This window comes from Rhinatrema bivittatum, chromosome 2 (assembly GCF_901001135.1).
Source record: "Rhinatrema bivittatum chromosome 2, aRhiBiv1.1, whole genome shotgun sequence".
In the NCBI taxonomy this organism is placed as follows: Eukaryota; Metazoa; Chordata; class Amphibia; order Gymnophiona; family Rhinatrematidae; genus Rhinatrema; species Rhinatrema bivittatum.
The window spans coordinates 176,554,577-176,578,188 of NC_042616.1; the positions used below are offsets into that span (position 1 = coordinate 176,554,577).

A 23,612-nucleotide genomic window follows, 5' to 3' on the forward strand; every position below is an offset into this window, starting at 1 on the left:
CTCACTTATCCAGCTGTTTGGCCAAATAAACAACTGGCTAAGGTGTGGTCGCTGAGGGGTCTGAATATTCAGACAGCCCCGTTTAGCCAGCTAAGTGGCACTGAATATCAACCTCTCAACAGCCAGTCTATAGGAATAATGGATGTTTTATGCATGCAGATGATCCTGCAAAGTTCAGATGCATGTTTAGCAGTTTTCTTCTTGAGTTAGATTAGTACCTTCAAAATAACTCCACTGCTCCCTTCTACTCTAAGAAAAAAAAAGTGCAATTAATACTTAAAACTTTAATATTAAACTCTTATTTTTAATTCACATTTCATCACAAAATACACTTTACCTTTAAATAGACAACTGCATCTGTTCCATAGCCTTCTGTTGAATACAGCTTCAGATCTCCTTGGAAATATTTAGCATACAGGCGTGAAATTGGCAAACCATAACCAAACCCAGCCTAGAAGCAAAAGCATACAATCAGTGGTTAAAGCATTTCCATACCTACAAAACAGAATACCAGAAGCATCTTGCAAGAGTAGTAGCAAGAAGTGCTCAAAACAGATTTCTTTTTGCTACAAGTAAAGTTCAAAGAGGAGTGTCTTCTATGATGAGGGTATGACCCAAGGCAGCTTCATCTATTATTGCTTAATTGTGGGAAAAAAAAAAAAAAAGAGCATAAAAAAGCTGCATAAATTCAAACATGAAAACACAGAACAAGCTTTTACTAATTAGTGGCTATTCTTATGACAGAGATAAGACTTATAGAAAGAATAAGGTGAAGCAAAGCTCCCTTGCACACAGCTATAAACAATCCAGCATAGAGGTTTTTATCAAAAATAAAAAATAAAAACATTTAATTTCACTTGCTATTGAATAAAGTGTTGGTATCATATAACATAGTGCTTAGTGAGCTTTGACAGCACAGTGCTCTGCACTCAGACATAAACATGTACCATATTCTGTACCATAAGTTAGTCAGTGGCAATCAAAACATCAGTCAGTCCATTAAACACAAATTTATAAGAAAACCATACTGCATCTTTATTTATTTATTCATTTTATTAAACAACTTGCTGTGTAGGCTGGATGGACCATTTGGATTTTTATCTGTTGCCATGTACTGTGTTACTATTTGATATTCTGCCTTTTTTTACGGAAAGCACAAGGCAGATTACAAGAAAAGATATGAGATACATTTGGGTACAGAGAGAGGGGCAATTACAGGGCAAGTTAGAAGGATAAGGTAACAGTAACACAGGCAACATTTATTTATTTATTTAGCATTTTTTTTATATACCGATATCCGTATTGGTTTACATGAAACTTAGAGAGCATCACCATAATAGTAGGTGATGCTTTTACAAGGAACATGGAACAACAAGGTGCTTATATAGAACAACAAATTGATTATAAAAGAATGACGTTATTTTACAGTCTACGTTGATTAGGCATAGATGAAAAGAGTGAAATTTTGAGGAGGAAGTATGGTTAATGTTGTAGTAATAATTTGAGTGGAGAGAAAGAAGTAACAAATCAATTAACTGGCTAAATATAAGGGACAGAAACTGAACAAATAGGGAGGAAATTACACGAACATAAATGTGAACATAACATGTAGGGAAGACCTCCCCAATAATCAAAGGGTGGGAGTTGATGGTGGTAAGGTATCTTCCAGAAGATACAGAAATTTCTAATAATCAATGTGCAGAAAGGGAGGTCTCTGCTAAGAAATCAGGTGATACAGCAACCAATCTAAAATTATTTATTTATTTAAAATGTTTTTATTCCTCTTATAACAATGGATCAGGCTAAGCGGATTACATGAAAATAGTTCAAAACAATAATGCAGGAGGTGGGGGTTGGGGTGGAGGTGGAGGGAAAGCATCAGAAGTACCTAGGGGTGGCAAAATCCATCCCTGAATCTGTACACAATACTCAAGGTACAGTTGAACTATGGCTCGATACAGAGGCAATATGATATTTTCCATTTTATTCTCCAATCCTTTTTGGATCATTCTTAATATCTTATATGCTTTTTTGATTGCCACTGCATACAGTGCTGAGGATTTCTACTGATTGTATGCAAGGATTCCAAGCTCTTTTTTTGGGGAGGACTCCGAATACAGAATCCAGCTATATTAGGGATTACTTTTCCCTATGTGCATCACTTTGCATTTGTCCACGCTAAATTTCATCTGTCATTGACCAGTCTCCTAGTCTCAAAGTCCTTCTGCATTTTCTCACAGTCCACTGCTGTTTTAACAACTTTGAAATAATTTTGTGTCATCTGCAAATATGGACACCTGTTCCCTTTTCTTGATCATTTATGAGTAGTACAGATCCCAGAACAAAGCCATTTGGCAATCCGCTAATGACCTTTTTTGTATTTAGAAAACTGACCATTTACTCTTTGTTTCGTGTCTTTCAAACAGTTATCAATCCACAATAGGACTTTGTCTCCTATCCCAGGACTTTTTAAATTACAGATTTGACTGCGGCTCCCACTGTCCTGAGGATTAAATTGTTTAATGCTCAGTCAATGAATAGGAAAGATTTTTTGATCCGTGACACGTTTCTGGCAGATACCTGGATAGTGGATAGAAATTTACGGTGCAAATTTCAAACTTAGGGCTAGATTCATCAAACTATCGCATGCGAAAGGAAGAGGGGCGTGTTTTATGATGATAGCCTATTTATCACAAATGGGCCGATACAGTAAAAATTGCGGGAGAGCGCCCACTCTCCCGGTGCACGCACAGGACACTCGCGCACGATACAGTAAATTAATTTATTTAAATTAGGGCCAGTGGTAAAAAGAGGCGCTAGGGACACTAGCGCGTCCCTAGCGCCCCTTTTCGGACAGGAGCGGCGGCTGTCAGCGGGTTTGACAGCCGACGCTCAATTTTGCCGGCAGTTCTCGAGCCCGCTGACAGCCACAGGTTCGGAAACTGGATGCCAGCAAAATTGAGCGTCCGGTTTTCAACCCGCAAGCCTATTTCAATTTTTTTTTTTGCTTTCTGAATCGCGCAGGAATGCCTAATAGGGCCATCAACATGCATTTGCATGTTGCGGGTGCTATTAGGTTCGGGGGGGGGGGGTTTGGACGCGCGTTTTCGATGCGCTATTACCCCTTAGTGAATAAGGGGAAAAGCTAGCGAGTCGAAAACGCGCGTTCAATCGCGGGTTAACAGTGTGCTCCGCCGGAGCGCACTGTACTGTATCGGCCTGAATGTGTGCTATCTTAGCGCTTCGCATAGGTATTACCACAGACTGCGATAACTTTTTTGCACTTAGTGCTAATACCACAAATATTGCAGTTTGTACCTGCAACCACTGGGGGGAGCAGAAGCGAGAGAGCGAAAGACTAGCTATAAGGCCCTTCTAGTAGTTAGCTATTTATATCTCTATAGCAGGCCCACCTAGTAACTGGAGGTTTAGGTAGTAGTGTAGGAGTTAGGGGGCCGCTTTGACATGCAGAGTGAGAGACGTACGAACAGAGCAGTACACTCTTGTGAAGATTTGACATCCTTCGGCATGAGGATGAGATGTGTACAATGTTCGTTCTCTCTCTCTCTCAGACGTAGCCTTCCCCGACGACCTCTAGCACCCACTGGTCGGAGGTGATCTTGGTCCACTCCTCATAAAACCGGGACAGTCTGTCCCCGATTGCCAAATCCAAGGAGTGGACTTGCCTGACTTCATTGGGAAGACTTGAGTCCGCCCGCTCCCTGGACGGACCTGCCTCTAGAAGACTTTCCTAGACCTTGAAAGGACTGCTGTCTCCCTGAGGGCTGTTGTGACGTGGAAGATCCAGCAGATCTGCCAGGGCGAAAACGTCTTGCCTCTCGAAAACAGGGTTGAGAGGAAAAGGGCTTCCACGCTACCTTCTTATCCTCCAGCAGCCTGTTGCCCCTGGTCTCTCCCAGAGACTTCATGAGTTGATCAAGGTCCTACCCGAACAAAAGCTTGTCCTTAAAGGGAAGGTTACACAGCTGCAACTTGGATGAGAGATCCGCCGACCAACTGCGCAGCCACAACAGTCGTCTCAGCATCACCACCAAAACCATGCTACGTGCTGTAGTCCGCATGAAGTCATATAAGGCATCGGCCACATATGCAACCTCCGCCTCGAGGCAGGCTGCTTAGAGTGGCGACAGCATCCCTGCGGAAGACTGTTCCTGAGGCTTCTGGATCCAACATAAAACAGCGCGCTGCATCAGACTGGCACAGACTGCCACTTGGAGCCCGTTTAAGCTGTACTTCCAGCTTCCGATCCTGCAGGTCCTTCAGAGCAGCTGCCCCGGTGACCGGAATTGTGGTTTTCTTGGTGACTGCTGATACAGCGGCATCCACCTTCGGGATTTTGAGGGAATCCAAATGATCCTGTAGGGAGAGCCATTGCTCTCCCCACTTTCAAGCTGGAGTCTGGGAAGTCTCACTCCTGGATCTACTTACAAATGGGGAAGGCGCTGGGGGGTTTCCGCAGCCCGTCCAACAATGGATTAACCCCCTCATTATCCGATTCCTCCAGGAGAGCTTAACCCCCAATTCTGCCAGCACCTGGGGGATAAGGGGTCTCAACTCCTCCCTCTTGAACAGGCAGACCATGCGTAGGTTGTTGCCCTCAGCTTCGGGCCCCTCAAAGGCCCCCCGATCATCCTTAGGGTCATCCAGATCCTGGTGATGCCCCCAATCCGGGCCAGCATCCAGGTCCCCCACCGGAGACAAGCCACCCTCATCCTGAGGGTTATCCAAATCCTCCGAATCCCTGGTATCTGAACCCAGGCGTGCTGAACAGGGACCCCGAGGCTGCCCCCGTAATCCCGCAGCCCTCGATGGGTCACCCCTCAGTCTCTTAGTGTTCTGAAGGACTGACCTTAACACGCCTCTTCCCGGTTTCCCTAGCCAGGAAAACCTCATGGAGAAAAAGGACAAAATCAGGCGAGAAGCCCCTCTGGTCCCCCGAGGGCCCTTCCGGACTATCAGGATCTGGCCCAGATGCTGAAGCACCCTCCCCCACCCCCTGCACACTCCGTGCAAAGGGAGAAGGGTTGAGATAGGCGGACCAGACTCCGCAGGCCCGGCAGACCTCCAACGGCCTATCCGTCATCCTACCTGAAAAAACATCTGTGCGCTGGATTCATGAGGGGGGAGGGGCGCACCATGCAGCCGCCGTGGAGCAGAAGCTAGAGGGTGCGCCGCTGCAAAGTTCCCACAGCATGAAGCTGAAGCGTTGACGCCATAGGAAACGCACGCGGGGTGACTACTGCAAAAACCACAAAAGTAGGGGCATTTTCCCCCAGCTGGAGGCACCCTCCTGAGGCAGCAGAGGTCGATCCTCCGCATCCTGCATAGCCCGGATCCTCCAGGGCCGACCCTCGACGATCCTGCCAAACAGGCCACCTGACAGACAGCCTAGGCACTCAGCCTGAGCTGTTGCTGCTGCTGAGCCTCCTACCTTTCCCTTTTTTTTTTTAAAGAACCCCAGCAGCAAGAAAACCCAGGAAAGAAAAAGAGCCCCAAAGGGGCAGGCGGAGGAGGACTTCGGGACCCACTGAGGGAACCAGTCCCCTGGCTATCAGTGGTCCTGGGGTAGCGGGCTAAAAACTGCCAGGGGTATCCAACCCCCCATTTGCCTGGCTCAACCGGAGGGATGGCCCTCAAACGGGAACCTGGCACCTCGGGGAGCAGAAATCTTCCAAACACCAGATCAGTCGAGACTGCAGGTAAACACCTCTACCGTCTGCTGGAGGCAGAGAAATACTGAGGGACTGCAGGTGGCACTCTCAGATTTGTAGCAGTGCCCAAAGTTTTGTCCTCTGCCTCCATCTGCTGGTAGGGATGAATAAACCCACTTGTCTGGACTGATCTGGGTATGTTCAGAACCCCTTCCTGACTTCATTTTTTTCTCCTCTTAATACTGCTCATCCTCCTACCTTTCTGTGTCTTTTTTCTATTTTCTATTTTCTGAATGCAATTTTTGCTCTTACTTTTGTCTCCCATTTCTCGGGTGAACCATAGTAGTCTCTTGAGTCTCTTTGCCTTGCTAACATTTATTTAACTTCTTTTACTATTTAACTTCTTTTACTATACCGATACTCAAGACGAGGTCTTATCGTACCGGTATCATACCTGACACAAAGATTCGTTGCCATTTCTAGATGCACCACTTTCTCATGATCTGCAGACTCCCTGATGTCCATCCTGAAGTGGCTGAGTCCAGTGCAGGCATAAGCTGGCAGCATAGCCACTGCAGGTTGCTGCCTGCAGGGCTGAACCAAGACTCGCTATTTTGATCCTCATTATTCTTGAGCACTGTGCACCTTTGGCAGAAATAGTGTTCTTCCTCGTGACCGTGGATACCAGTGTATCGAATTGCAGGACTTTCAGCTTCTCTCTTTGTTCTGCCTGTAATGCATAAAGCTTCACCATAGCTTTTCCGATTCTAAGGTTGAGTCCAGGGAATCTCACTTTGGAGAGACCCAACTCCTTGATCACCTGATGTAAGGGGAAAGGCTCTCATAGGCTTCCTCATGCGTACCATTATAGGATTCCCTGTTGCCTTGCTCGCCTCTTCCATGCCCAAGACTTCCAGGGCTTGAACAATCAGGAACAGCAGCTCTTCCTTCCTAAAGAGACGAATCACTGAGGATTCTTGATCTTCCCTCATGAAAATCTCACCGTCCCCCAAATCCTCCCTCTGGGAAAAACTACCAAACTGTCAGTCTGGGAGGACTTCTTCCCTGGTCCCATTCCACGTAGGTCCTGGACTCCAATCCCCAGAGAATGGGGAGGAAGTGAAGAGGGCCTGGTGCATAAGCAACATAAACTCTAGTGAAAATTGTGAAGCAGATGTGCAGGAGGAGAAAGAAGACTGGAGCCCCCTCAGAAGAGCTAGCTATGGGAACTGAAGGAGGAAACTGCACATCCCCAGAGGCAAAAATGGAGGCCCCCCATGTCCCTGAAGCAACACACAGCTCCAAAATGGTCGCTGTTCCTGCCGCAGCTACAACAGCACCAGTGAGAATCTCTCCACATTGGGATCATCACCCATACATTTCCAATATGACACTGCCCTTTGCTCCGAGTTTTCTATCCTCTTCCATGCCACTGGGGCATTAGCCACTTCCTTTGTTCCCGGTGAGGTAGGAGCCGTACACTTTGCACATACTGCCGTGCTTTGAGTACTCCACAGGCACGACATCTCTCCCACTCCCTTACCTTTGCAGTTGGAAGCATCTCGTGGCTGTCCCACGCTCCCCCCCTCCCCACCAACAAGTTACTAACTGGCAACCTTGACCAACAGGCAAGGCTGCAGAATGGCTGTGGTGGAGGAGATATGTATGGGGTGGCACAGGTAAGGAGGATGGCTCTAGGTATCTGGTCAACCTTCATTCTATGGCACTGATCTTTCAGTAACCTTGGAAGCCCCTTGAATCAGCCTATGATCTACTGTTGCTGGTTCAGGGGATTGGTTCTGTTCAATATTTTTGCAAGCGATATTGCAGAAATGTTAGAAGGAAAAGTTTGTCTTTTTGTGAATGATGCTAAGATCTGCAACAGAATGGATACACCTGAAGAGGTAGAGAGAATGAGACATGATCTAAGAAAGCTTGAGCAGTGGTTAAAGGTTTGATAGATGGAATTCAATGCCAAGAAGGGCAGACTCATGCATTTGGAGTGCAGAAATACAAAGACGCTGTTATGTGATAGGGGGCGAAAGACTGATGTGCAAAGACCGAGAGAGAGACCTCGGGGTGATAATTGTCTGATGATCTGAAGGCGGAGAAGCAATGTGACAAGGCGGTGGCTAAAACCAGAGGGATGCTGGGCTACATATAGAGGGATAACCTGCAGGAAAAAGGAAGGGGTAATGGCCCTGTACAGTTCCTTGGTGAGGCCTGGAGTATAGCTCTGGAAAACATATCTCAAAAAAGGATTTATTTTATTTATTTATTTATCAGGTTTTATATACCGTCATTAAGAAATTTTCCATCATAACGGGTTACAAAGTATTCAAAATCAATAAAGTAATCATAAAAGCCACTGTTGGAAACAGGATGCTGGGCTTGATGGACCCTTGGTCTGACCCAGTATGGCATTTTCTTATGTTCTTAAGAGGAAAGATACAATAAATAAATAATAATAAATATATTATAATTATGATATTACTTAATAAAAGAGAGCTTAAAAGAGTTGGAACTTATAGTATAAAAGGATAGAAACAGGATGGAAGCAGTCCAAAGAAATGTAACCAAAATGGTGAGGGGTCTGTACAGGAAGACTTATGAGATTAGACTGAAGGAGCTAAATATATATACTCTGGATGATAGAAAAGAGAAAGGAGATGATACAGAATTTTAAATACCTAAAAGGAATTAATGATACACGAGAATCAAACCTTTTCCGATGGAAAGAAAGCTGTAGAACCAGAGGTCATGATATGAAACTCCAAGGGGGTAAACTCAGGAACAATGTCAGGAAATATTTCTTCACAGAAAGGGTGGTGAATGCATGGAATGCCCTCCCGGAAGAGAAAATGAAGGCAAGATTGGTCTTGGAATTCAAAAGGGCGTGAGATAAACAAAGAGGATTCCTAATGACTAAAGGATGTAAATGAAGAAAAGGGGTAAACTGGGGTAATCTGCAAAGAGCCGCAGTTGTTACCCTTTACAGAGGCATGGAAATAACGTGCATGGAGCAGCAGTTATATGTCATTCAGGTATGATTTCTCTGTGCTTACCAAAGGGGCATTTCGAGAATTATCCATCACTGGCGTAGGTGCTGTAGAATACATGTAACTGAAGAGACGCTCTATTTTCCTCAATGGGACACCTCCTCCTTTGTCCGATATCTGATTAAAAATACGACAAAAAATGAATATTTTATTCATGGAAACATTTTAAATAGTCATTTTTTAAATGTTCCTTATCTACACGTCTACCAGGAGCAGAATCATTCGGCATTTACAGAAGATATGCACATAACATTGTAATGGGATCTACATGCCACACTATGGGGCCGATGCAAAAAAACTCACGCTGAAAGCGGGCGCTGTGTATTCAGCGCCCGCTTTCATAACGCGCCCCCAGGCACCTCTCCTGGGGGCATGATGCAATATTTAAATTAGAGCTCGCGTTGTCGAGGAGGCGCTAGGGGCGATTGCGCGCTCCTAGCGCCTCATTGACAGCGCAAGCTGGAAAGAGGTCCGCTGTGGTGGCTGTCCGCCGGTTAAGAAAACGGACGCTAAATTTATCAGCGTCCTGTTTTCCTAACCAGCACACATGCAGGGGTTAGGAAAATGGACGCTGATTCAGCGTCCATTCTCCCAGCCTGACTACTGGCATCAGAAGTTACGGAAGGAGTCCCTGTATAGAAAAGGGGAAAGTACAACCAAAAGGGAAAAGTGGGTGTTTCATATCGGTGCTCTGAAGCTTTTTCAATATATAAAAGTAGACTAATTTAGAGTAGTCCAAAGGCATTTTGTGCTTATAGGACAAATAATTACATTTGTAATATTTTCATATTTATTTATTTATTTAATTAAAAATACTTATATCCTGCAACTTCCAAATTTAATATTGGTTCATGGCATCACATAAGTACATATATAATACATAAGTATCAACAAATATATAACTACATCCATATATTACATCAACATTACATAAAATTTACACATCTCATTAAAACCATATGCTTCTTGAAAAAGATGTGTTTTGACCCCCCCTTCCTTAAGTCTTTCACAGCCTCATTCCTCCTACCTCAACTGGCAAATCATTCCACTGTGCTGGGGTGACAAAAGAAAAAGCTAATGATTTAGTTTGAGATAACCTACCCTCTTTCATTGACGGTGCATTCAATAAACCCATGGATTGTGAACACAAAGTTCTACTTGGGGTATAACATAACAGCATTTTCTTCCTCTAAATCTTACAGAACAAAAGTGGAGCGTGAGAAACTGCAACCCTACATGCAACTTATGAAGAATTTTACAAATATAGAATAACAGAGACAAAAAGGACAGGCGCATATAAGAATGACAATGAGACAGTGCTTCTTTAAGAACCAAAACAATTCAGAAAGGTGTGAAAAATGAAATCAACTGTGAAGTAAGAGGAAACCACAGTGACTTGTCTGCCAACTGACTGTAAATCATCTTAGCTATCAAGCTGCTTCTTGTTTTTAAAATCTCATGGCTAAAAATTATGACAATTGCAATCCTGCCCTTATCAATATGAAAAAGCAGACCCAGACATCAGAAAATGCTTAGGAAAAGCATTTAAGAACCAGCCTCAGTCCAGCGACCCCGATAGCTTACCCTTAGCATATAGGTTTACAACAACTTTCTTACAGTCTTCGAGTGGCAGTAATGAGACTACAGCCTAAATAGAAAATTGGTTCTTCCCTGCTAATTTTCATTCCTGGAATACCACAGATTAATCACAACCCTTTACCCAAAACCCACTGTATTCCAGTTTACCTTAGTGTGTATCCACAAATCCCAATCAATGGTGCAACCGGTCAATTTTAACTACTATAATTCTTTAGCCAAATCTGTATGTGGGCCCCTTACTCCAAGGGTCTGTATTTTAACACAGACTCTGATATGGTATAGGGTCACCTTGCTTTAATTACAACATCTTTTTTTTTTAGACGTTAAAATTGTTATTACTTTAAAGTCTCAATAGAGCATTCACTTATTACTTCTCGCTTCTAGCGCAATATTCAGAGATACAGGAGGAAAAGTGATACTCATCCAATCCAATCTTGGTTAGTCTCCCGACACGATCGTGTTTCGGACAGAGTCCTGCCTCAGGGGGTTTCCTTCAGTATCCGCATCTAAGAACACCATCCAATGTTGAATGTTGCAAATCTTGACATTCTTATGTTCTTGGCTTTCATGTTCTTCTTAATCATGCGCAGGCCCGTCTGAGCCACGTCCACTCTTGGAATGGCATACCGCACAGAGTGATCCTTTTATACCTCGAACCCGGAAATTGCATCATCGGGAGCAACAGTCTCCTTTTATGTCGGGTTGTATCTCTTAGAACACAGTAACGCAGTGTCTTCATCTTTCAAGTCAAACAACTTGAATAATTTTCCAGACCACTACCCTTTAATATCACACAGGAATTGTTTATAGTCGGAAAATTATCTTTCTATAACTTGCCATAATCGTCTACAGTCTTCCTTCACATCGACTTATCTTGATGACTCCACCACGTCATCGGTCACATGGGTTTCCTTAATCGTGTGAATCACCATCACCGCGTCATTTCCCATTCACCAAGATCTCTATCACGACCACATTTTTCAGGGGATATTATATCTCATATCCCCCATCACGTCATCACTTCTAACTTCGGACGCATCGGTCACATACTTCATAAGTCTCATAGTTCGAGATTTATCTTAGTGGATAGACAACATCCTCAATCACTTGGAGCTCTATCGCGTACCTAAAGACTCTCCAAATCCTCACATGCGCTAAGGATGGTAATAAGGTTATTACCACCTGCAATAAGGTTGTAATAACTTCTTCTGAATACTCCCCCCACCCCCATCTTAGCCATCTCCTTTCAAAAGCCAGGCAACAATACAGAAGTGAGCCGCCTGATCCGAAAATATTGGAAAAGATTTGACAGATGGACGAACCTTAATGGCCCGTCTATGGCCATGTTGATCAGATCTGCGAACCACAGACAATGTAGCCACTCCAGAGCCACCAGAATCACATTGCTCTTATGTTTCTCTATCCGCCGTAGCACCTTGCCCACCAGTGGCCATGGAGGAAAGACGTAAAGAAGAATACCTTGATGCCACAGTAGACCCAGAGCATCAATTCCTTTTGCCCTTTGTTCTCTCTGATGGCTGTAAAAACGAGACACTTTGGCATTCTGTTTGGTCACCATTTGTTGTGAATAAGTCGCATGGCCATCTCCGACAGCTCCCACTCTCTAGGGTCTAGCTTCCGCCGACTGAGAAAATCTGCCTGAATATAGTGCACCCCAGTGATGTGAGATGCTGCCAGCTGCTCCAAATGCTGCTCTGCCCACAGACCCTACTCCTGGGCCTCCTGATCTACCACCTGACTCTTGGTTCCTTCCTGCCGGTTGAAATAAGCCACTGTCGTTGCATTGTCCGATAGAACCCGCACCAGATGGTCGTGTAACTGTGGCAGAAAAGCAAGCAATGTGACATGCACCACGTTAGTCTCTAACTGATTGATAGACGATGAAGCCTCTTTTTTTGACCACTGGCCCTGTGCCGACTGATCCTGACATACTGCCCCCATTCGGAAAGGCTGGCATCGGTGGTAACTATCACCCAATTTGGGACCTCCAGTTCCACACCATGCTCCAAACTGGCACAAATAAGCCACCATGAAAGACTGTCTCTGCCTTCCCCCTGGAGCGGAAGGGATAGATGAAACTCCTCCGATAACGGATTCCTATGGGAGAGAAGAGCTCTCTGAAGAGGCAGCATATGCACAAACGTCCAAGGCACCAGCTCTTATGTCGATGTTAAGGATCCAAAATTGCTGAAACTTGCCCTCCTTTTTTGGTACGATGAAATAAATGGAATACCTTCCTGTTCTTTGCTCCTCTAGAGGAACCTGCTCTATATCCCCCAGACTCCGCAAGGTAGTCCTGAACAACTACCCACTTGGCATGAAGAGCACAAAGGGAAACTAAGTAAGCCTCTTGTATTGGCCGAGTAAATTCTAATGTAGCCAACTTTTATCACACTTAGGACCTACTGATCTGTAGTAATTTTGGCCCAATCTTTGTAAAAAAGCCTTAAACACCTTCCAGTGGCTGGAACCAAAGAGTGGATCGTCCTCACCTCATTGTGAAGACTTTGTACTTCCAGTTCCTGGACCAGGGTTGTCTCAGAATGGCTTCTGTCCACCTCACAATGACTGTCCCCAGGACTGTGCTCTACCTGAGCTCTGCTTCTGGACCCCGAAGAATATTCTGGCGAAATCTTATTGTTTTGAAAGTGTGCACGAGTGGGAAAATAACTTCTGCCCTTTGGTCTGTCCTCTGGTAGGTTATGCTCTTTGGATTCTCCCAGTTGTTTCATTATCTGCTCCAAGTTCTCTCCAAACAAGAGCTTGCCCTTAAATGGGAGGGCACCCTATTGAGATTTGGACCAAACATCCACCAACCAGTTTCGTAACACAGAAACCTCCTGGCTGACACCGCAGACATCATAATCCTGGGAGATGTTGTAATCAGATCATATAAGTCATCTGCCCCATATACCAAAGCCGCTTCTAATCACTCAGCCTGACTTGCTGCAGCCACCAACGAAGCCTCCTGCTCTTGTAATTGCTGGACATAGCACAGGCATGCCCTCTGCATAAAATTACTGCAGTTCGCAGCCCTTATGCCAAGACTTCACAAATCTTCTTTCAAATGAACATGTCTTAATGCAGCAGACCCCGCTACCAGAATGGTGGTCTTGGTTACCACCGACATCAAAGCTTCGGACTTTTGGAAGTGCCAAAAGCTCCAAACTTTCTTTCGGCAACGGATACAGTTTTGCCATAGCTTTGCCAACCTTTAAACTGGACTCAGGAGTGTCCCGCTCTTGATCTACCAACTTCCTCACCAACTTATGAAAGGGAAAGGCTTTCACTGGACCCTGCAATCTGTCCAACATGGGATCTGCCCTCTCCAGATTGGACTCCTCTTGTGAAATCTTAATTCCAAGTTCCTTAAGGACATGCAGAATCAAGGACCAGAACTCTTCTCTACACCACCTTAGGGTCATCCCCCTTGGCTACTGGAACCTCTTCTGGTTCCTTGACAGGGTCCACCCCATTTGGCAATGAGTCTGCTCCTGGGGAAAATTCCGTCACAGTTTCAAAGTCCTCTGAGTGTTCAGTAACCCTCTCGGGACCACTTGTATGAGAAGAGAGACCCAAAATATGTCAAATGCTCAACGACCACTTTCTTTTTGCCTGCATGGGTCTTTTTATCAGTCGAGGATCAATAGTGGACCAAGATAGGGACTAAGGGTTCATATTCCCTGCTGCCTTCCTAGCTAAATATGCCTATGCATCAGCAGCACAAAATCCACAAAAAACACTTGCAACTCATCAGAATTCTGGTCCAGAGGGAGATCTTTGGAGCCAGAACCTTCTTGCCCCTCCCCAGTACAGGGCACTTCAGGAGAAAACTGAGGTGGGGATTCAACTACCTCCCCCGCATTCGGGGGAGGTAGGTGAATCCCCACTCCGATGGCATTGCCAAAGAATTCAATATGGCTACCGTTTCCACACTGATGGAAAAGCCTCAGCGCTAGACCCCAACATCCACAGGGCTCGTTTAGGCTTGGAAGCAGTGCTGGGCACACCCAAAGTGCCTTCCCCTCCAGAAATGCAAATGGTGCACAAGATGGCTTGAGAAAGACGTGACTGCGATTCTCCACAAGAATGTTAAGTCTTGTAGTGTGCCATTACCACGTAGCCTGGAGCCACACGCTGCTTCAAACACCACCTTACTGAGCCTCAGAAAGGTAGCTAGTGAACAGCTCTGCACCACCGATTGTCATCTTCAGTGACTGAATGCTGCAAATGTAACCAACAGCGAGGCAGCCACACTTACACTCTTTATGTTTTTTTTTTTAACAAAACTTTAATGCTCTCCCAGCACTGGTACAGAAATTAAAAGGAGATACTTCTCTGCTCAGCCGGACTGATCAAATGCAGAGCTGTCAATGGGACTCAATGCTGCCTCATGGAGGATGAGGGTCCTGGACCACCAGATTTACACCCCCACAGAATCCGAGCTACAAAGAAGGGTCACAAACCTCCTGTTTGTCCACCTCAAACCAGGAGGGATGGCCCCACCAGGATCTACGATCCCTGGGAGGAACTGGAAAAAAACCCATCTACTTCTTTCTGCTTTTTCTTTTTATTCTCCAGACTGCAGGTTTTACACCACTACCATCTGTTGGAGATACAGAAATACTGAAGGACTACAGGTGGCACACTAAGTTATATGGCAGTGTCAGTGAAGCTTTTCTCTGTCTCCATTTGCTGACAGGGAGGCAAAACCTAGGCGTCTGGACTGGTCTGGGGTATGAACAGGAACGCCTGGCTTCACAGCTCATGTTATTTATTTATTTAAAATCATTTATCAACCGCCACTCCATCGACTGCAGCAATTCACAATTAGTACTAGCTGAAAATACAGACGGATCAAAAAATTGACCATAATTCCATGCCCCCCTACCCTCCCCCCACCATCGCCCCAATAATCCTGACATTCAATCATGGGTGAGGTTTATTGGACTGACGATACAAATCACAGTAAGAACCCAAATGAACTGGAGAAGAAAGGACAAAATCCAACCTTAATTGCTGATTTTCTCAATTGTTCTCAATGTCATGGGTTCCTTAGCATGATTAGAGATTGCAACATGGTATGCCATACCCATGGGCAAATACTTGCTGTGAGTGGTTCAATCACAGATGGAGGGGTTTTTTTTTGTTTTTAGCCCAGTCCCAAGTCAATGCTTAATGTAGGAAAACAAAGACCACTATTTTCAAGAGTTTCTTCCATTCTCCACTTGTTGAAAATGACAAAAAATGATTACCTTAATTGTTAGATCTTCTTTTCCTAAGACAACATTTACTTCAACTGGAGGGAGTGAAGGACTATTCTCATGACTTTCAACTATTGCTCTCATTGAATTCTGAGGAAATAAATACCACAAAAGAATCGTCAAAAACATTTAACAACAATTATCTGTATCTCATACTTTTACTGCTTGCAAATGTTTGCTAAAAAAATAAGTGGATTTTGAAAGATAAGAGGTTTCCCTGAATATGCAAGTTGAATAGGGTGTATATGAATGAACACATTTGTACATGGCAAGGAAAACTTGCTATCTATCAAACAGGGATGGCAACTTTGAGTACTATTAGAGGTCAATTTTCAACCTCCCCATGGGCCTGCAAGCTAATTTTCTGCAGAGTTTTCCTTTGAAAATCTGGCAGTAGCTTGTGCCACAGAGATTTTTTTTTCTTCACATACTTTTAAGAAGCAAAGTACACAGGTTAAGCAACGTGGAGAAATTTCCTTACCTGTTAATTTCCTTTTCATTAGTCCTGCTGCACCAGTCCAGTCACGACAAGTGGGTTATTTCCTCCTACCAGCAGATGGAGGTAGATAACACAGTTTTTCTGTGTGACATCATAGCCACTTCTTAGGAGGTGATGCTGGCGGCGGGAATCCAGTATCCTTCTGACAAAGCTTCGGACCAGAGCCCCAGCAATTAAACCCCAATTAAATGTCAATATAAAAACTGTGAAGATGTTTCTATGCAACCTGAAACAGACGGAAAGAAGGAACAAGAAAAGAGTGAAATCTCTCAACCTTAAGACAATACACAAACCTTTTGAAATAATACAGTCTCGCTTCCCACGGGGGTCCTGGACAAGTGTAGCAAGACTAATGGAAAGAAAATTAACAGGTAAGGACATTTCTTCTTCCATCTTGTCCTGCTACACCAATCCAGTCATGACAAGTGGGAAGTACCAAAGCTTCATCTACCTGGGCAGAAGGAAGAGAGGGCTGCTTGGAGAACGCTTGCCCCATACGATGTAACTTCCTGCACCAGTAGGTCCAGCCAATAATGCTTCACAAAGGTGTGTAGTGAAGACCAAGTGTCCGTCCTGCAAACATCGGCTGGCACCAACGCATACACCTCCGCCCAGGATGCAGACTGAACCCTGGTGAAATGCACGCACTAACTCTGGAGGATTCTTTCCCTTCAGCACATAAGCCAACGCCACCATCTCCTTTATCCCGCGGGGAGGCTGCCTCCCCCTTACACAAACCTCCAAAATGACAAACTTGTCTGACTTGCAAAAGGCATTAGTAATCTCCAAGTAATGCAAGAGAAGTCTCCTGACATCCAAGCGTCTGAGGGAACGAACCTAAGGACCACACTCCTTCAGGGATACCTCCCACTCCACAGGAATAGCGATACACCTGATCACAGCAGAAACCAAGGCACCCACCACTGGCACATGAAAACATTTCTGGAGCGCTGTCTATGGAATGGGGTACAGTTGCTGCAGGAGGCTGACCTCCTGCAGGTCTGATTCTGGGGACTCCCACTCTGCCAACATCATCTCCTCCATTTCCGGATGCAGTGGGAAGGTGATAGCAGTCTTATATTTACCTTTAATAATGGAGTCTCACACCGGAGTCTTCTGTGGCTTCAACTACTCCAGGCTAAGACAAGTAACTACCTGATCAATCAAAAGCCCAATTTCATCCCGACAGGAGAGACAGTTGGTCGCATCATCTTCCAAGCCAGGGGGAATCTCCCTCTCCTCTGGAGACTATGAGCTCCCTGTGTCTCCAGGATCTTCTGTGCCTATAAGATCCTCAGGATCCCCCCAAGAGGGTCAAGGTGCCTCAATTGCCAGCTATGCCCTCTTAACAGGATTTTGGGGGGATAGAAACTGGACAAATGCCCTCTGGGGGTTTCGATGGGGCCCTTTTGTGCCTTCACTCCCAGTCGAGTGAAGGCACAAAAGGCCTTCACTCGACTGGGAATTTTGGGGAAAAATCTTCCCAGGGCCCCTGGGAGAGATTTTTTTCTCAATGCTGTTGCCCCGCCAAGTTCAACCAGGGCCTGAAAGGGTCTGGGAGCTACAGATGGGCTCATACTGCTGGCCTAAGCCAGTGGCCTGACCCTAGAATCTGCACCAATCCAGACCTACTGTATGGAAGGTGGATCCTTGAGCCGAGACGAGGTTGTCGCCACCACCAAGGGGAGGCCCCTGGTGGTCCTAGTCGTCGGGAGGTGGTTCCGAGGGAGAGAACCCAACAGGACCTTCACCTATATGAGCCCACGTTCCCCACGGGTTGAGCCCTTGGATGCAGGGGTCGGCAGGACTTAGGCGTGGATCTCTCAGACGGCAGGCGGTAGACGGGTCGGACGTGCCAAGGGTTGTTGCAGGCAGCAGGCTACATGAGATGGAGGCCAGGCTGAAGATCAGGGCAGGCAGCGGACAAGCAGAAACCAGGAGACTAGCAGGGTCGGAACCAGAAATCAATCCACAGGAGCAGGAACGAGGAGGAGCTGGAACAGGATGAGGGCTGGAGCAGGAGCAGGAGGAGCAGCAGGATCCGGAGCAGGAGTCAGAAGAATCACAGGAACGTGGGATCAGGATGTAGACAACACGCACTCACCAGGAGCTGAACCTATTGCCGAGGCAAGGAGGAAATGGCAAGGCAGGGTATTTATACTGCCTTGTCTGACGTCATCATCCCGGGCTGCGGGGAACTTTCACGCCGATGGCCCTTTAAATTGAGTCCATGCGCGCATGCGCCTAGGGGGCCTGGGGATCGTAGCAGCGTCAGGGGTACTGCGAGTAAGCTGCAATGGCGGCAAAATGCACCGGGACGTGGCAGCAGTGGAGGATGCTGGAGCGGGCTTCCTGCCCGTGCAGGTGAGGAGAATCGCCCGACTCCCTGAGGGCCAGGGCGCCTAACACCTGCCATTTGCTGCAGGCAGAAAATACTGGATTCCTGCTACTAGCACCACCTCCTAAGTAGTGGCTGTGATATCACACAGAAAAACAGTGTTGCCTGCCTCTATCTGTAGGGTTGCCAACTGTCCTGAGTTTTTCTGGACTATACAGAATTTTGAGGTACTGTACTGAAAAAAGAGGAAAGGCGAAAATGTCCTGATTTTAGCCCTCTAGTTCCAGATTAGCATTTGAGCCTCCCCACGGTTATACAATGCAGTGTGTGCTTTAGTAGCTACACTATATTCAGTATGCATTGGTGTAAAGGAATATAGGTGGACCATCCTTAAAAGCCCAGTATCAAGCATTTAGCTTATTCCACCTTAAGCCACACACACACACACACACACACACACACACACACAGGAACCCGCTCTGCTCTCAGAGCATTTCCCTACAAGGGGCCATATTAAGATAGACCCAGACAGAATAGGAGGCCTCAGAGCAGAGAAGGAAGCCTAAGGAAAGACTAACACTGTATTCCATGAATTGCTTTGAGGCTTTTTCTTAGAAACTGCTGAAGTAAGCAGGTTTGTTTCTGCTTGTTTTTTGTCTGTAATCAATTAAAATTTGAGAGAACAGCCAGAGTCCAGACTAAATCTCTCCTCTGGCAAGCCAAAGACTCCTCACGGTGTCAGAGTTGGATACATTTATTTTGTGTCCTTGCTTAGACTTCAGTCCATGATTTAATCAAAGGCTAAAAAATGTAAACAGTAGTGTGGTTCCTGGATTAGTAAAAGCAAATCTTTATTGGCGTTAAGAACTAGTGGTCAAAATATTACGCTCCAAAGGGGTAGCCTCAAGAGTAACTGTTGTGTTTCGCGGCCGTGGCGCCCCACGACCGCGTCCCCCTACCTGACTCATAGCGCCATGAGAGCCCTGGGGGAGGGCTCCGACTCGGGGCCGTGCTGCCCGTTGCAGGGGAAGCCGTCCTGCTTCCCCCAGCGGCGTCTCTCCTGCACCGGGGAGATTCAAGATGGCCGCCGCCATGTGATCCAAGATGGCCACCGTCAACTCATTTGCATTTAAAGGGACCTGGTCCCTTTAACCAGACTCACCTATGTCCAATGATCCAGAGCAGAGGAAGTATATAGGGAGGCTTCCTCTGCTCATTCCTTGACTTGGTGAGTTTCTGCTGCTTGCTCCTGTTACGTCTTGGTGATTCTCTGGTTCCTGACTTCGGATTGGCTTACGGTGATTCTCTGGTGCATGACTTCGGACTGGCGAGCGACGACTCTCTGGCACTCGACCTAGGACTCCTTCAAGACTCCGTCTCCAAGGGCCCACCTAAGTCCCAGCGGCCCGGGTCCCTACGGGCTCCTCCTGGGGGGACCGCGGGCTTCCAGGGCGAAGCTCCAGTTGGCCTTTGCACCATTGCTCTGACCTCCCTAGGTCCACCTAAGTCCCAGCGGTCGGGTCCCTACGGGCTCCTCCTGGGGGGACCGCAGACCACCAGTGGTGAAGACTCAGCGCCTCATCTCGTCTCTTCACCGCCTCCGTATTCGTCTCAGCCTCCAGTGCCAAGGCTCAGCTGCTCCCGCCTCCTGTTCTGCCTCGCCACCCGACAAGAGACCCAATGGACCCTCCGAAAGGTATACCATCCTCTTGTTGGCCAAGGGTCCACAAGCCTGAGCATAACAGTAACATTGTAAAATATTTCTTCACAGAATGAATGGTAGACGCATGGAGCAACCTCCCAGGGGAGCCATTAAAGGCAAAAACAATAAGGTAGTAACTTTTAAACAGCCATGTGGGCGCACATGTATGCATGTATGCTGACTTGCGCCAAAGGACACAGCCATTTTATAACATACACATGTATATGTATATATGTTATAAAATAGGCTGAACATGAATACATCTGCGCACAATTTTCAATGGACGTGTGCATCTGCGTGCAAATTCCACGTCTACTGTGTAAGTTGGGGAAATTTTGCAAGGGGCGCGCAACAATACCATAGGTAGTTTTCCCAGTTCGTTCCCAGTTTCCCAGTTTAGGGATAGGAGTAGCAAAGCCCCCTAATTTTATAGCCACCCTTCCTCCCGTAAGCCCTGACCCTTAAAACCCTGCTGCTTGACCTAAATTCTTTTTTGTTACTACTTACACGTCCTCCATAGCAGAAGAAAATTTACATGGCAGGGGACCCCAGTGTGCACCTGTGAGCATAAGTATTTACACGCACATTTTTTGACCAGGTCACGACATGCCCTCACCCTGCCTACGGCTCAGCCCCTTTTTAGAAACTTTTCACTTTGCACGCAGCAGGAGATTCGAGCATCCATGGGCGACATAAGATCCGCTCAGTACGCACCGGCCCAACTTTTGCACATATATCCTGCTTTTGGCACACAGGTTTTTTAAAATCTATCTTTAAGAGTTCAAGAAAGCATGGGACAAGAAAGAGGATCATTAATTGCAAAGAAATGAGGAGAAAGTCAAAGATCAACTGCAGTCTATGGCACTGTAGCAGCAAGTAAAATGGGAATACTAGATGGGACCTTATCTGCAATTATTGTCTACATTTATAATGTGAAGATTGTCAATGTCGCATGTGCATAGCTCCACCAGCAAAGATATTAAATAGTATCTCCAAATGTTCAGATATTTGATAGTTGAAAGTTGGCAACCCTATCCATCTGCTGGGACAGAGAAATAACCCACTTGTCCTGACCGGACTGGTGTAGCAGGATGAGATGGAAGTGGGGATTTCAAATTCAAATCCCCACATGGACTTCCACAGGTCTACCTTAACCCCTTGCGTGTTACCTTTTCCCCCACAGGAAAATGCTTACTACTTCTGGCCAAAACAAATCTCACCTGAACAGATATAGTTTTTGGCCTGTTTTTTTCACTCTCGGTAGTTGCCACCCCCTTCCCTGTTCCTGCAGTTGTCCAGCGGACCCTTGTGACCCAGAGGGCGAACCCTCAGCACCTTTTGTTGGCTGGCAGAGGGTGTCATAATATTGGCATTTGGCTTTCCCAAGCTTGAGTACCTTACCTCTGAAGTACACCAAGGCCCAGCAGAATAGAAGCCCAAACCAGATCCCTTGCATCACAGCACAAAAAGCTACAGCCCAAACAATGGGGCAAGTCACAAAGAAATGAGCTTTAAGAGTAATATGAAAAATCTGAAGAAGAAAATGAAGTTTGCAAAATGTACCTTAAAAAGTTCAAACAGCATGTGATACAGATGAGAAGGAACATAGACGATATGAATGGACTGTCCTGGTGCTTTTCCTGAAAGAAAAGAAATTAATAAATCATTGTTAACTTTCATTTATTGTCTAAAAAAGTACCCCTCAAACTCGCTTCTTTGCCTATTTCAAGGAGTCCTCCCTTTTGCTGTGTGCTTGACCTTGAAGCTCTGATCCCTTGGTCCTATGAACCAAGTCCTGGATCGCAAAAAAACACATATGGGGCAATAAAGTCTGGGAGTACTTTTACCAGTAGGTTCAAACTACTGGTAAAAGCCCCAGGCAAAAAGTATCCACAGAGAGCTGCACGTGCTTTTCCTCTGAAAATCAATGTGCATCATTGCCTCCCCTGACCAAATCCTGCCTCTTCTTTTCCTGGGTAAAAGCATAATCCCCATACGTACTCTTATCTGGAGAAAGAATGGGCAATTTTCAAAGGGAATTCTGCTAGTAAAACAGTGTTTTATACTCACATATGGCCTTTTTTTTTTTTTTTTTTTTTAATTTTATTTTTATTCCACTTTATATTATTTCCAGAAGATAATCACAGATAAGTACACACAAATCAAAACAGAAAGCAATATTCATACAAAAAAGAAAATATGAGTTATACATAAAACTTATCTATGAATCCTAAGACTGGTACTGAAAGAAATAACGGAACCTGTCTAAAAGAAAACAAACAGGAAGCAGCTTCAGCTGAAAATTAACATTTTGAAGAATCTGTGTTTGAACTACTATATTTCTAATTCTCTCCTACTCCTAAGGTTGATGAATTTAGGACTCGAGGTATGTTCGCAGCTGATCCGGATGATTAAATACATATCTCGTGTTTTGATAAATCAAAACACATTTACAAGGAAAACGTAAAACATATTTCGCTCCCTTTTGGATTACTTTCTCTCTCATGGTCAGAAATTCTTTTCTCCTCAACTGTGTGCTTAAAGATACATCTGGAAAAATCCTAATTGGAAATCCATGAAATTGAGAATTTTGATTTTTAAAATATAATCTCAATATTAGATCCCTCTGAGAAATATCAGCACATTGTATTATTAAAGTAGCCCGAGTTTTTATTTCCATATCTGATGACTTTTCTAACAGTTCAGACAAGTTTGTATCTTCACTTAAATTTCCTTGTTCTGGACATTCTGTGCCCCCTACCATATGAGATATATAATAAACTCTAGAAATTACAGGAAGCGTATTATCAGAATACTTCAGTATTTTTAGAAGATAACTCTTAAATAATTCTCTAGGGGACAACAGATGTGTCCTAGGAAAGTTGAGAATTCTCAGATTTGCCCTTCTCATTTGATTTTCCATCTGCTCAATTTTATTTAGTTGAAATTTTTCTGACTTTATTAAGTTCACCTGAACTTTTTCAATCTCTTCAATTTTATGTTCTAAATTTATCATTGAATTTTCTACCTTCTCTGTTCTAACCTGGAGTTCTTTATTGTTATCTAAACTTAATTGAACTATTTTAGTCAAATCATTTATGGATTTTTGAATTGCAAGAATCATACTACCAATTTCTTCCATTGTAAATTTTTTGGGCTCAAAAACTATGGGACCAGCTGACAATTCCCCTTGTCCACTTTCCATCTTTTTAACCCTAGGAACCAATACGGTACTATCCCCCTGATTAGGACTTAAAGACAGCGGGGACTCACGAGTCCGCAGTGGTACCTCTGTTCCCATTGCCTCCCCCTTACCCCCCGCTGGTAAAAAGTCCAAACTCTGGGTGGTATCCTCAAGTGTTATTACACCTCCTCCTCTTCCCGTTGGCTGTTCAGGTGTTGAGGGAGCTCCAGGGCTCAAAGATATTTCATTAGTCAGGGAATTGAGTTCCTGCTCC

At 45.2% G+C, this 23,612-nt stretch overlaps 1 protein-coding gene across 2 annotated transcripts in view; it reads right to left on the minus strand.

Moving 5' to 3' along the window:
• The window catches only part of PDK4 (pyruvate dehydrogenase kinase 4), a 56,000-nt gene that overhangs the window by 8,228 nt on the left and 24,160 nt on the right, over positions 1-23,612 (minus strand). For both annotated transcript variants that reach the window (XM_029588925.1, XM_029588926.1), the window contains 4 exons: positions 21,718-21,794; positions 15,607-15,705; positions 8,738-8,848; positions 338-451 (listed from right to left, as the gene is read on the minus strand). In XM_029588925.1, the coding sequence (XP_029444785.1) occupies positions 338-451; positions 8,738-8,848; positions 15,607-15,705; positions 21,718-21,794 (401 nt within the window). The remainder of the gene's footprint in view (positions 1-337; positions 452-8,737; positions 8,849-15,606; positions 15,706-21,717; positions 21,795-23,612) is intronic.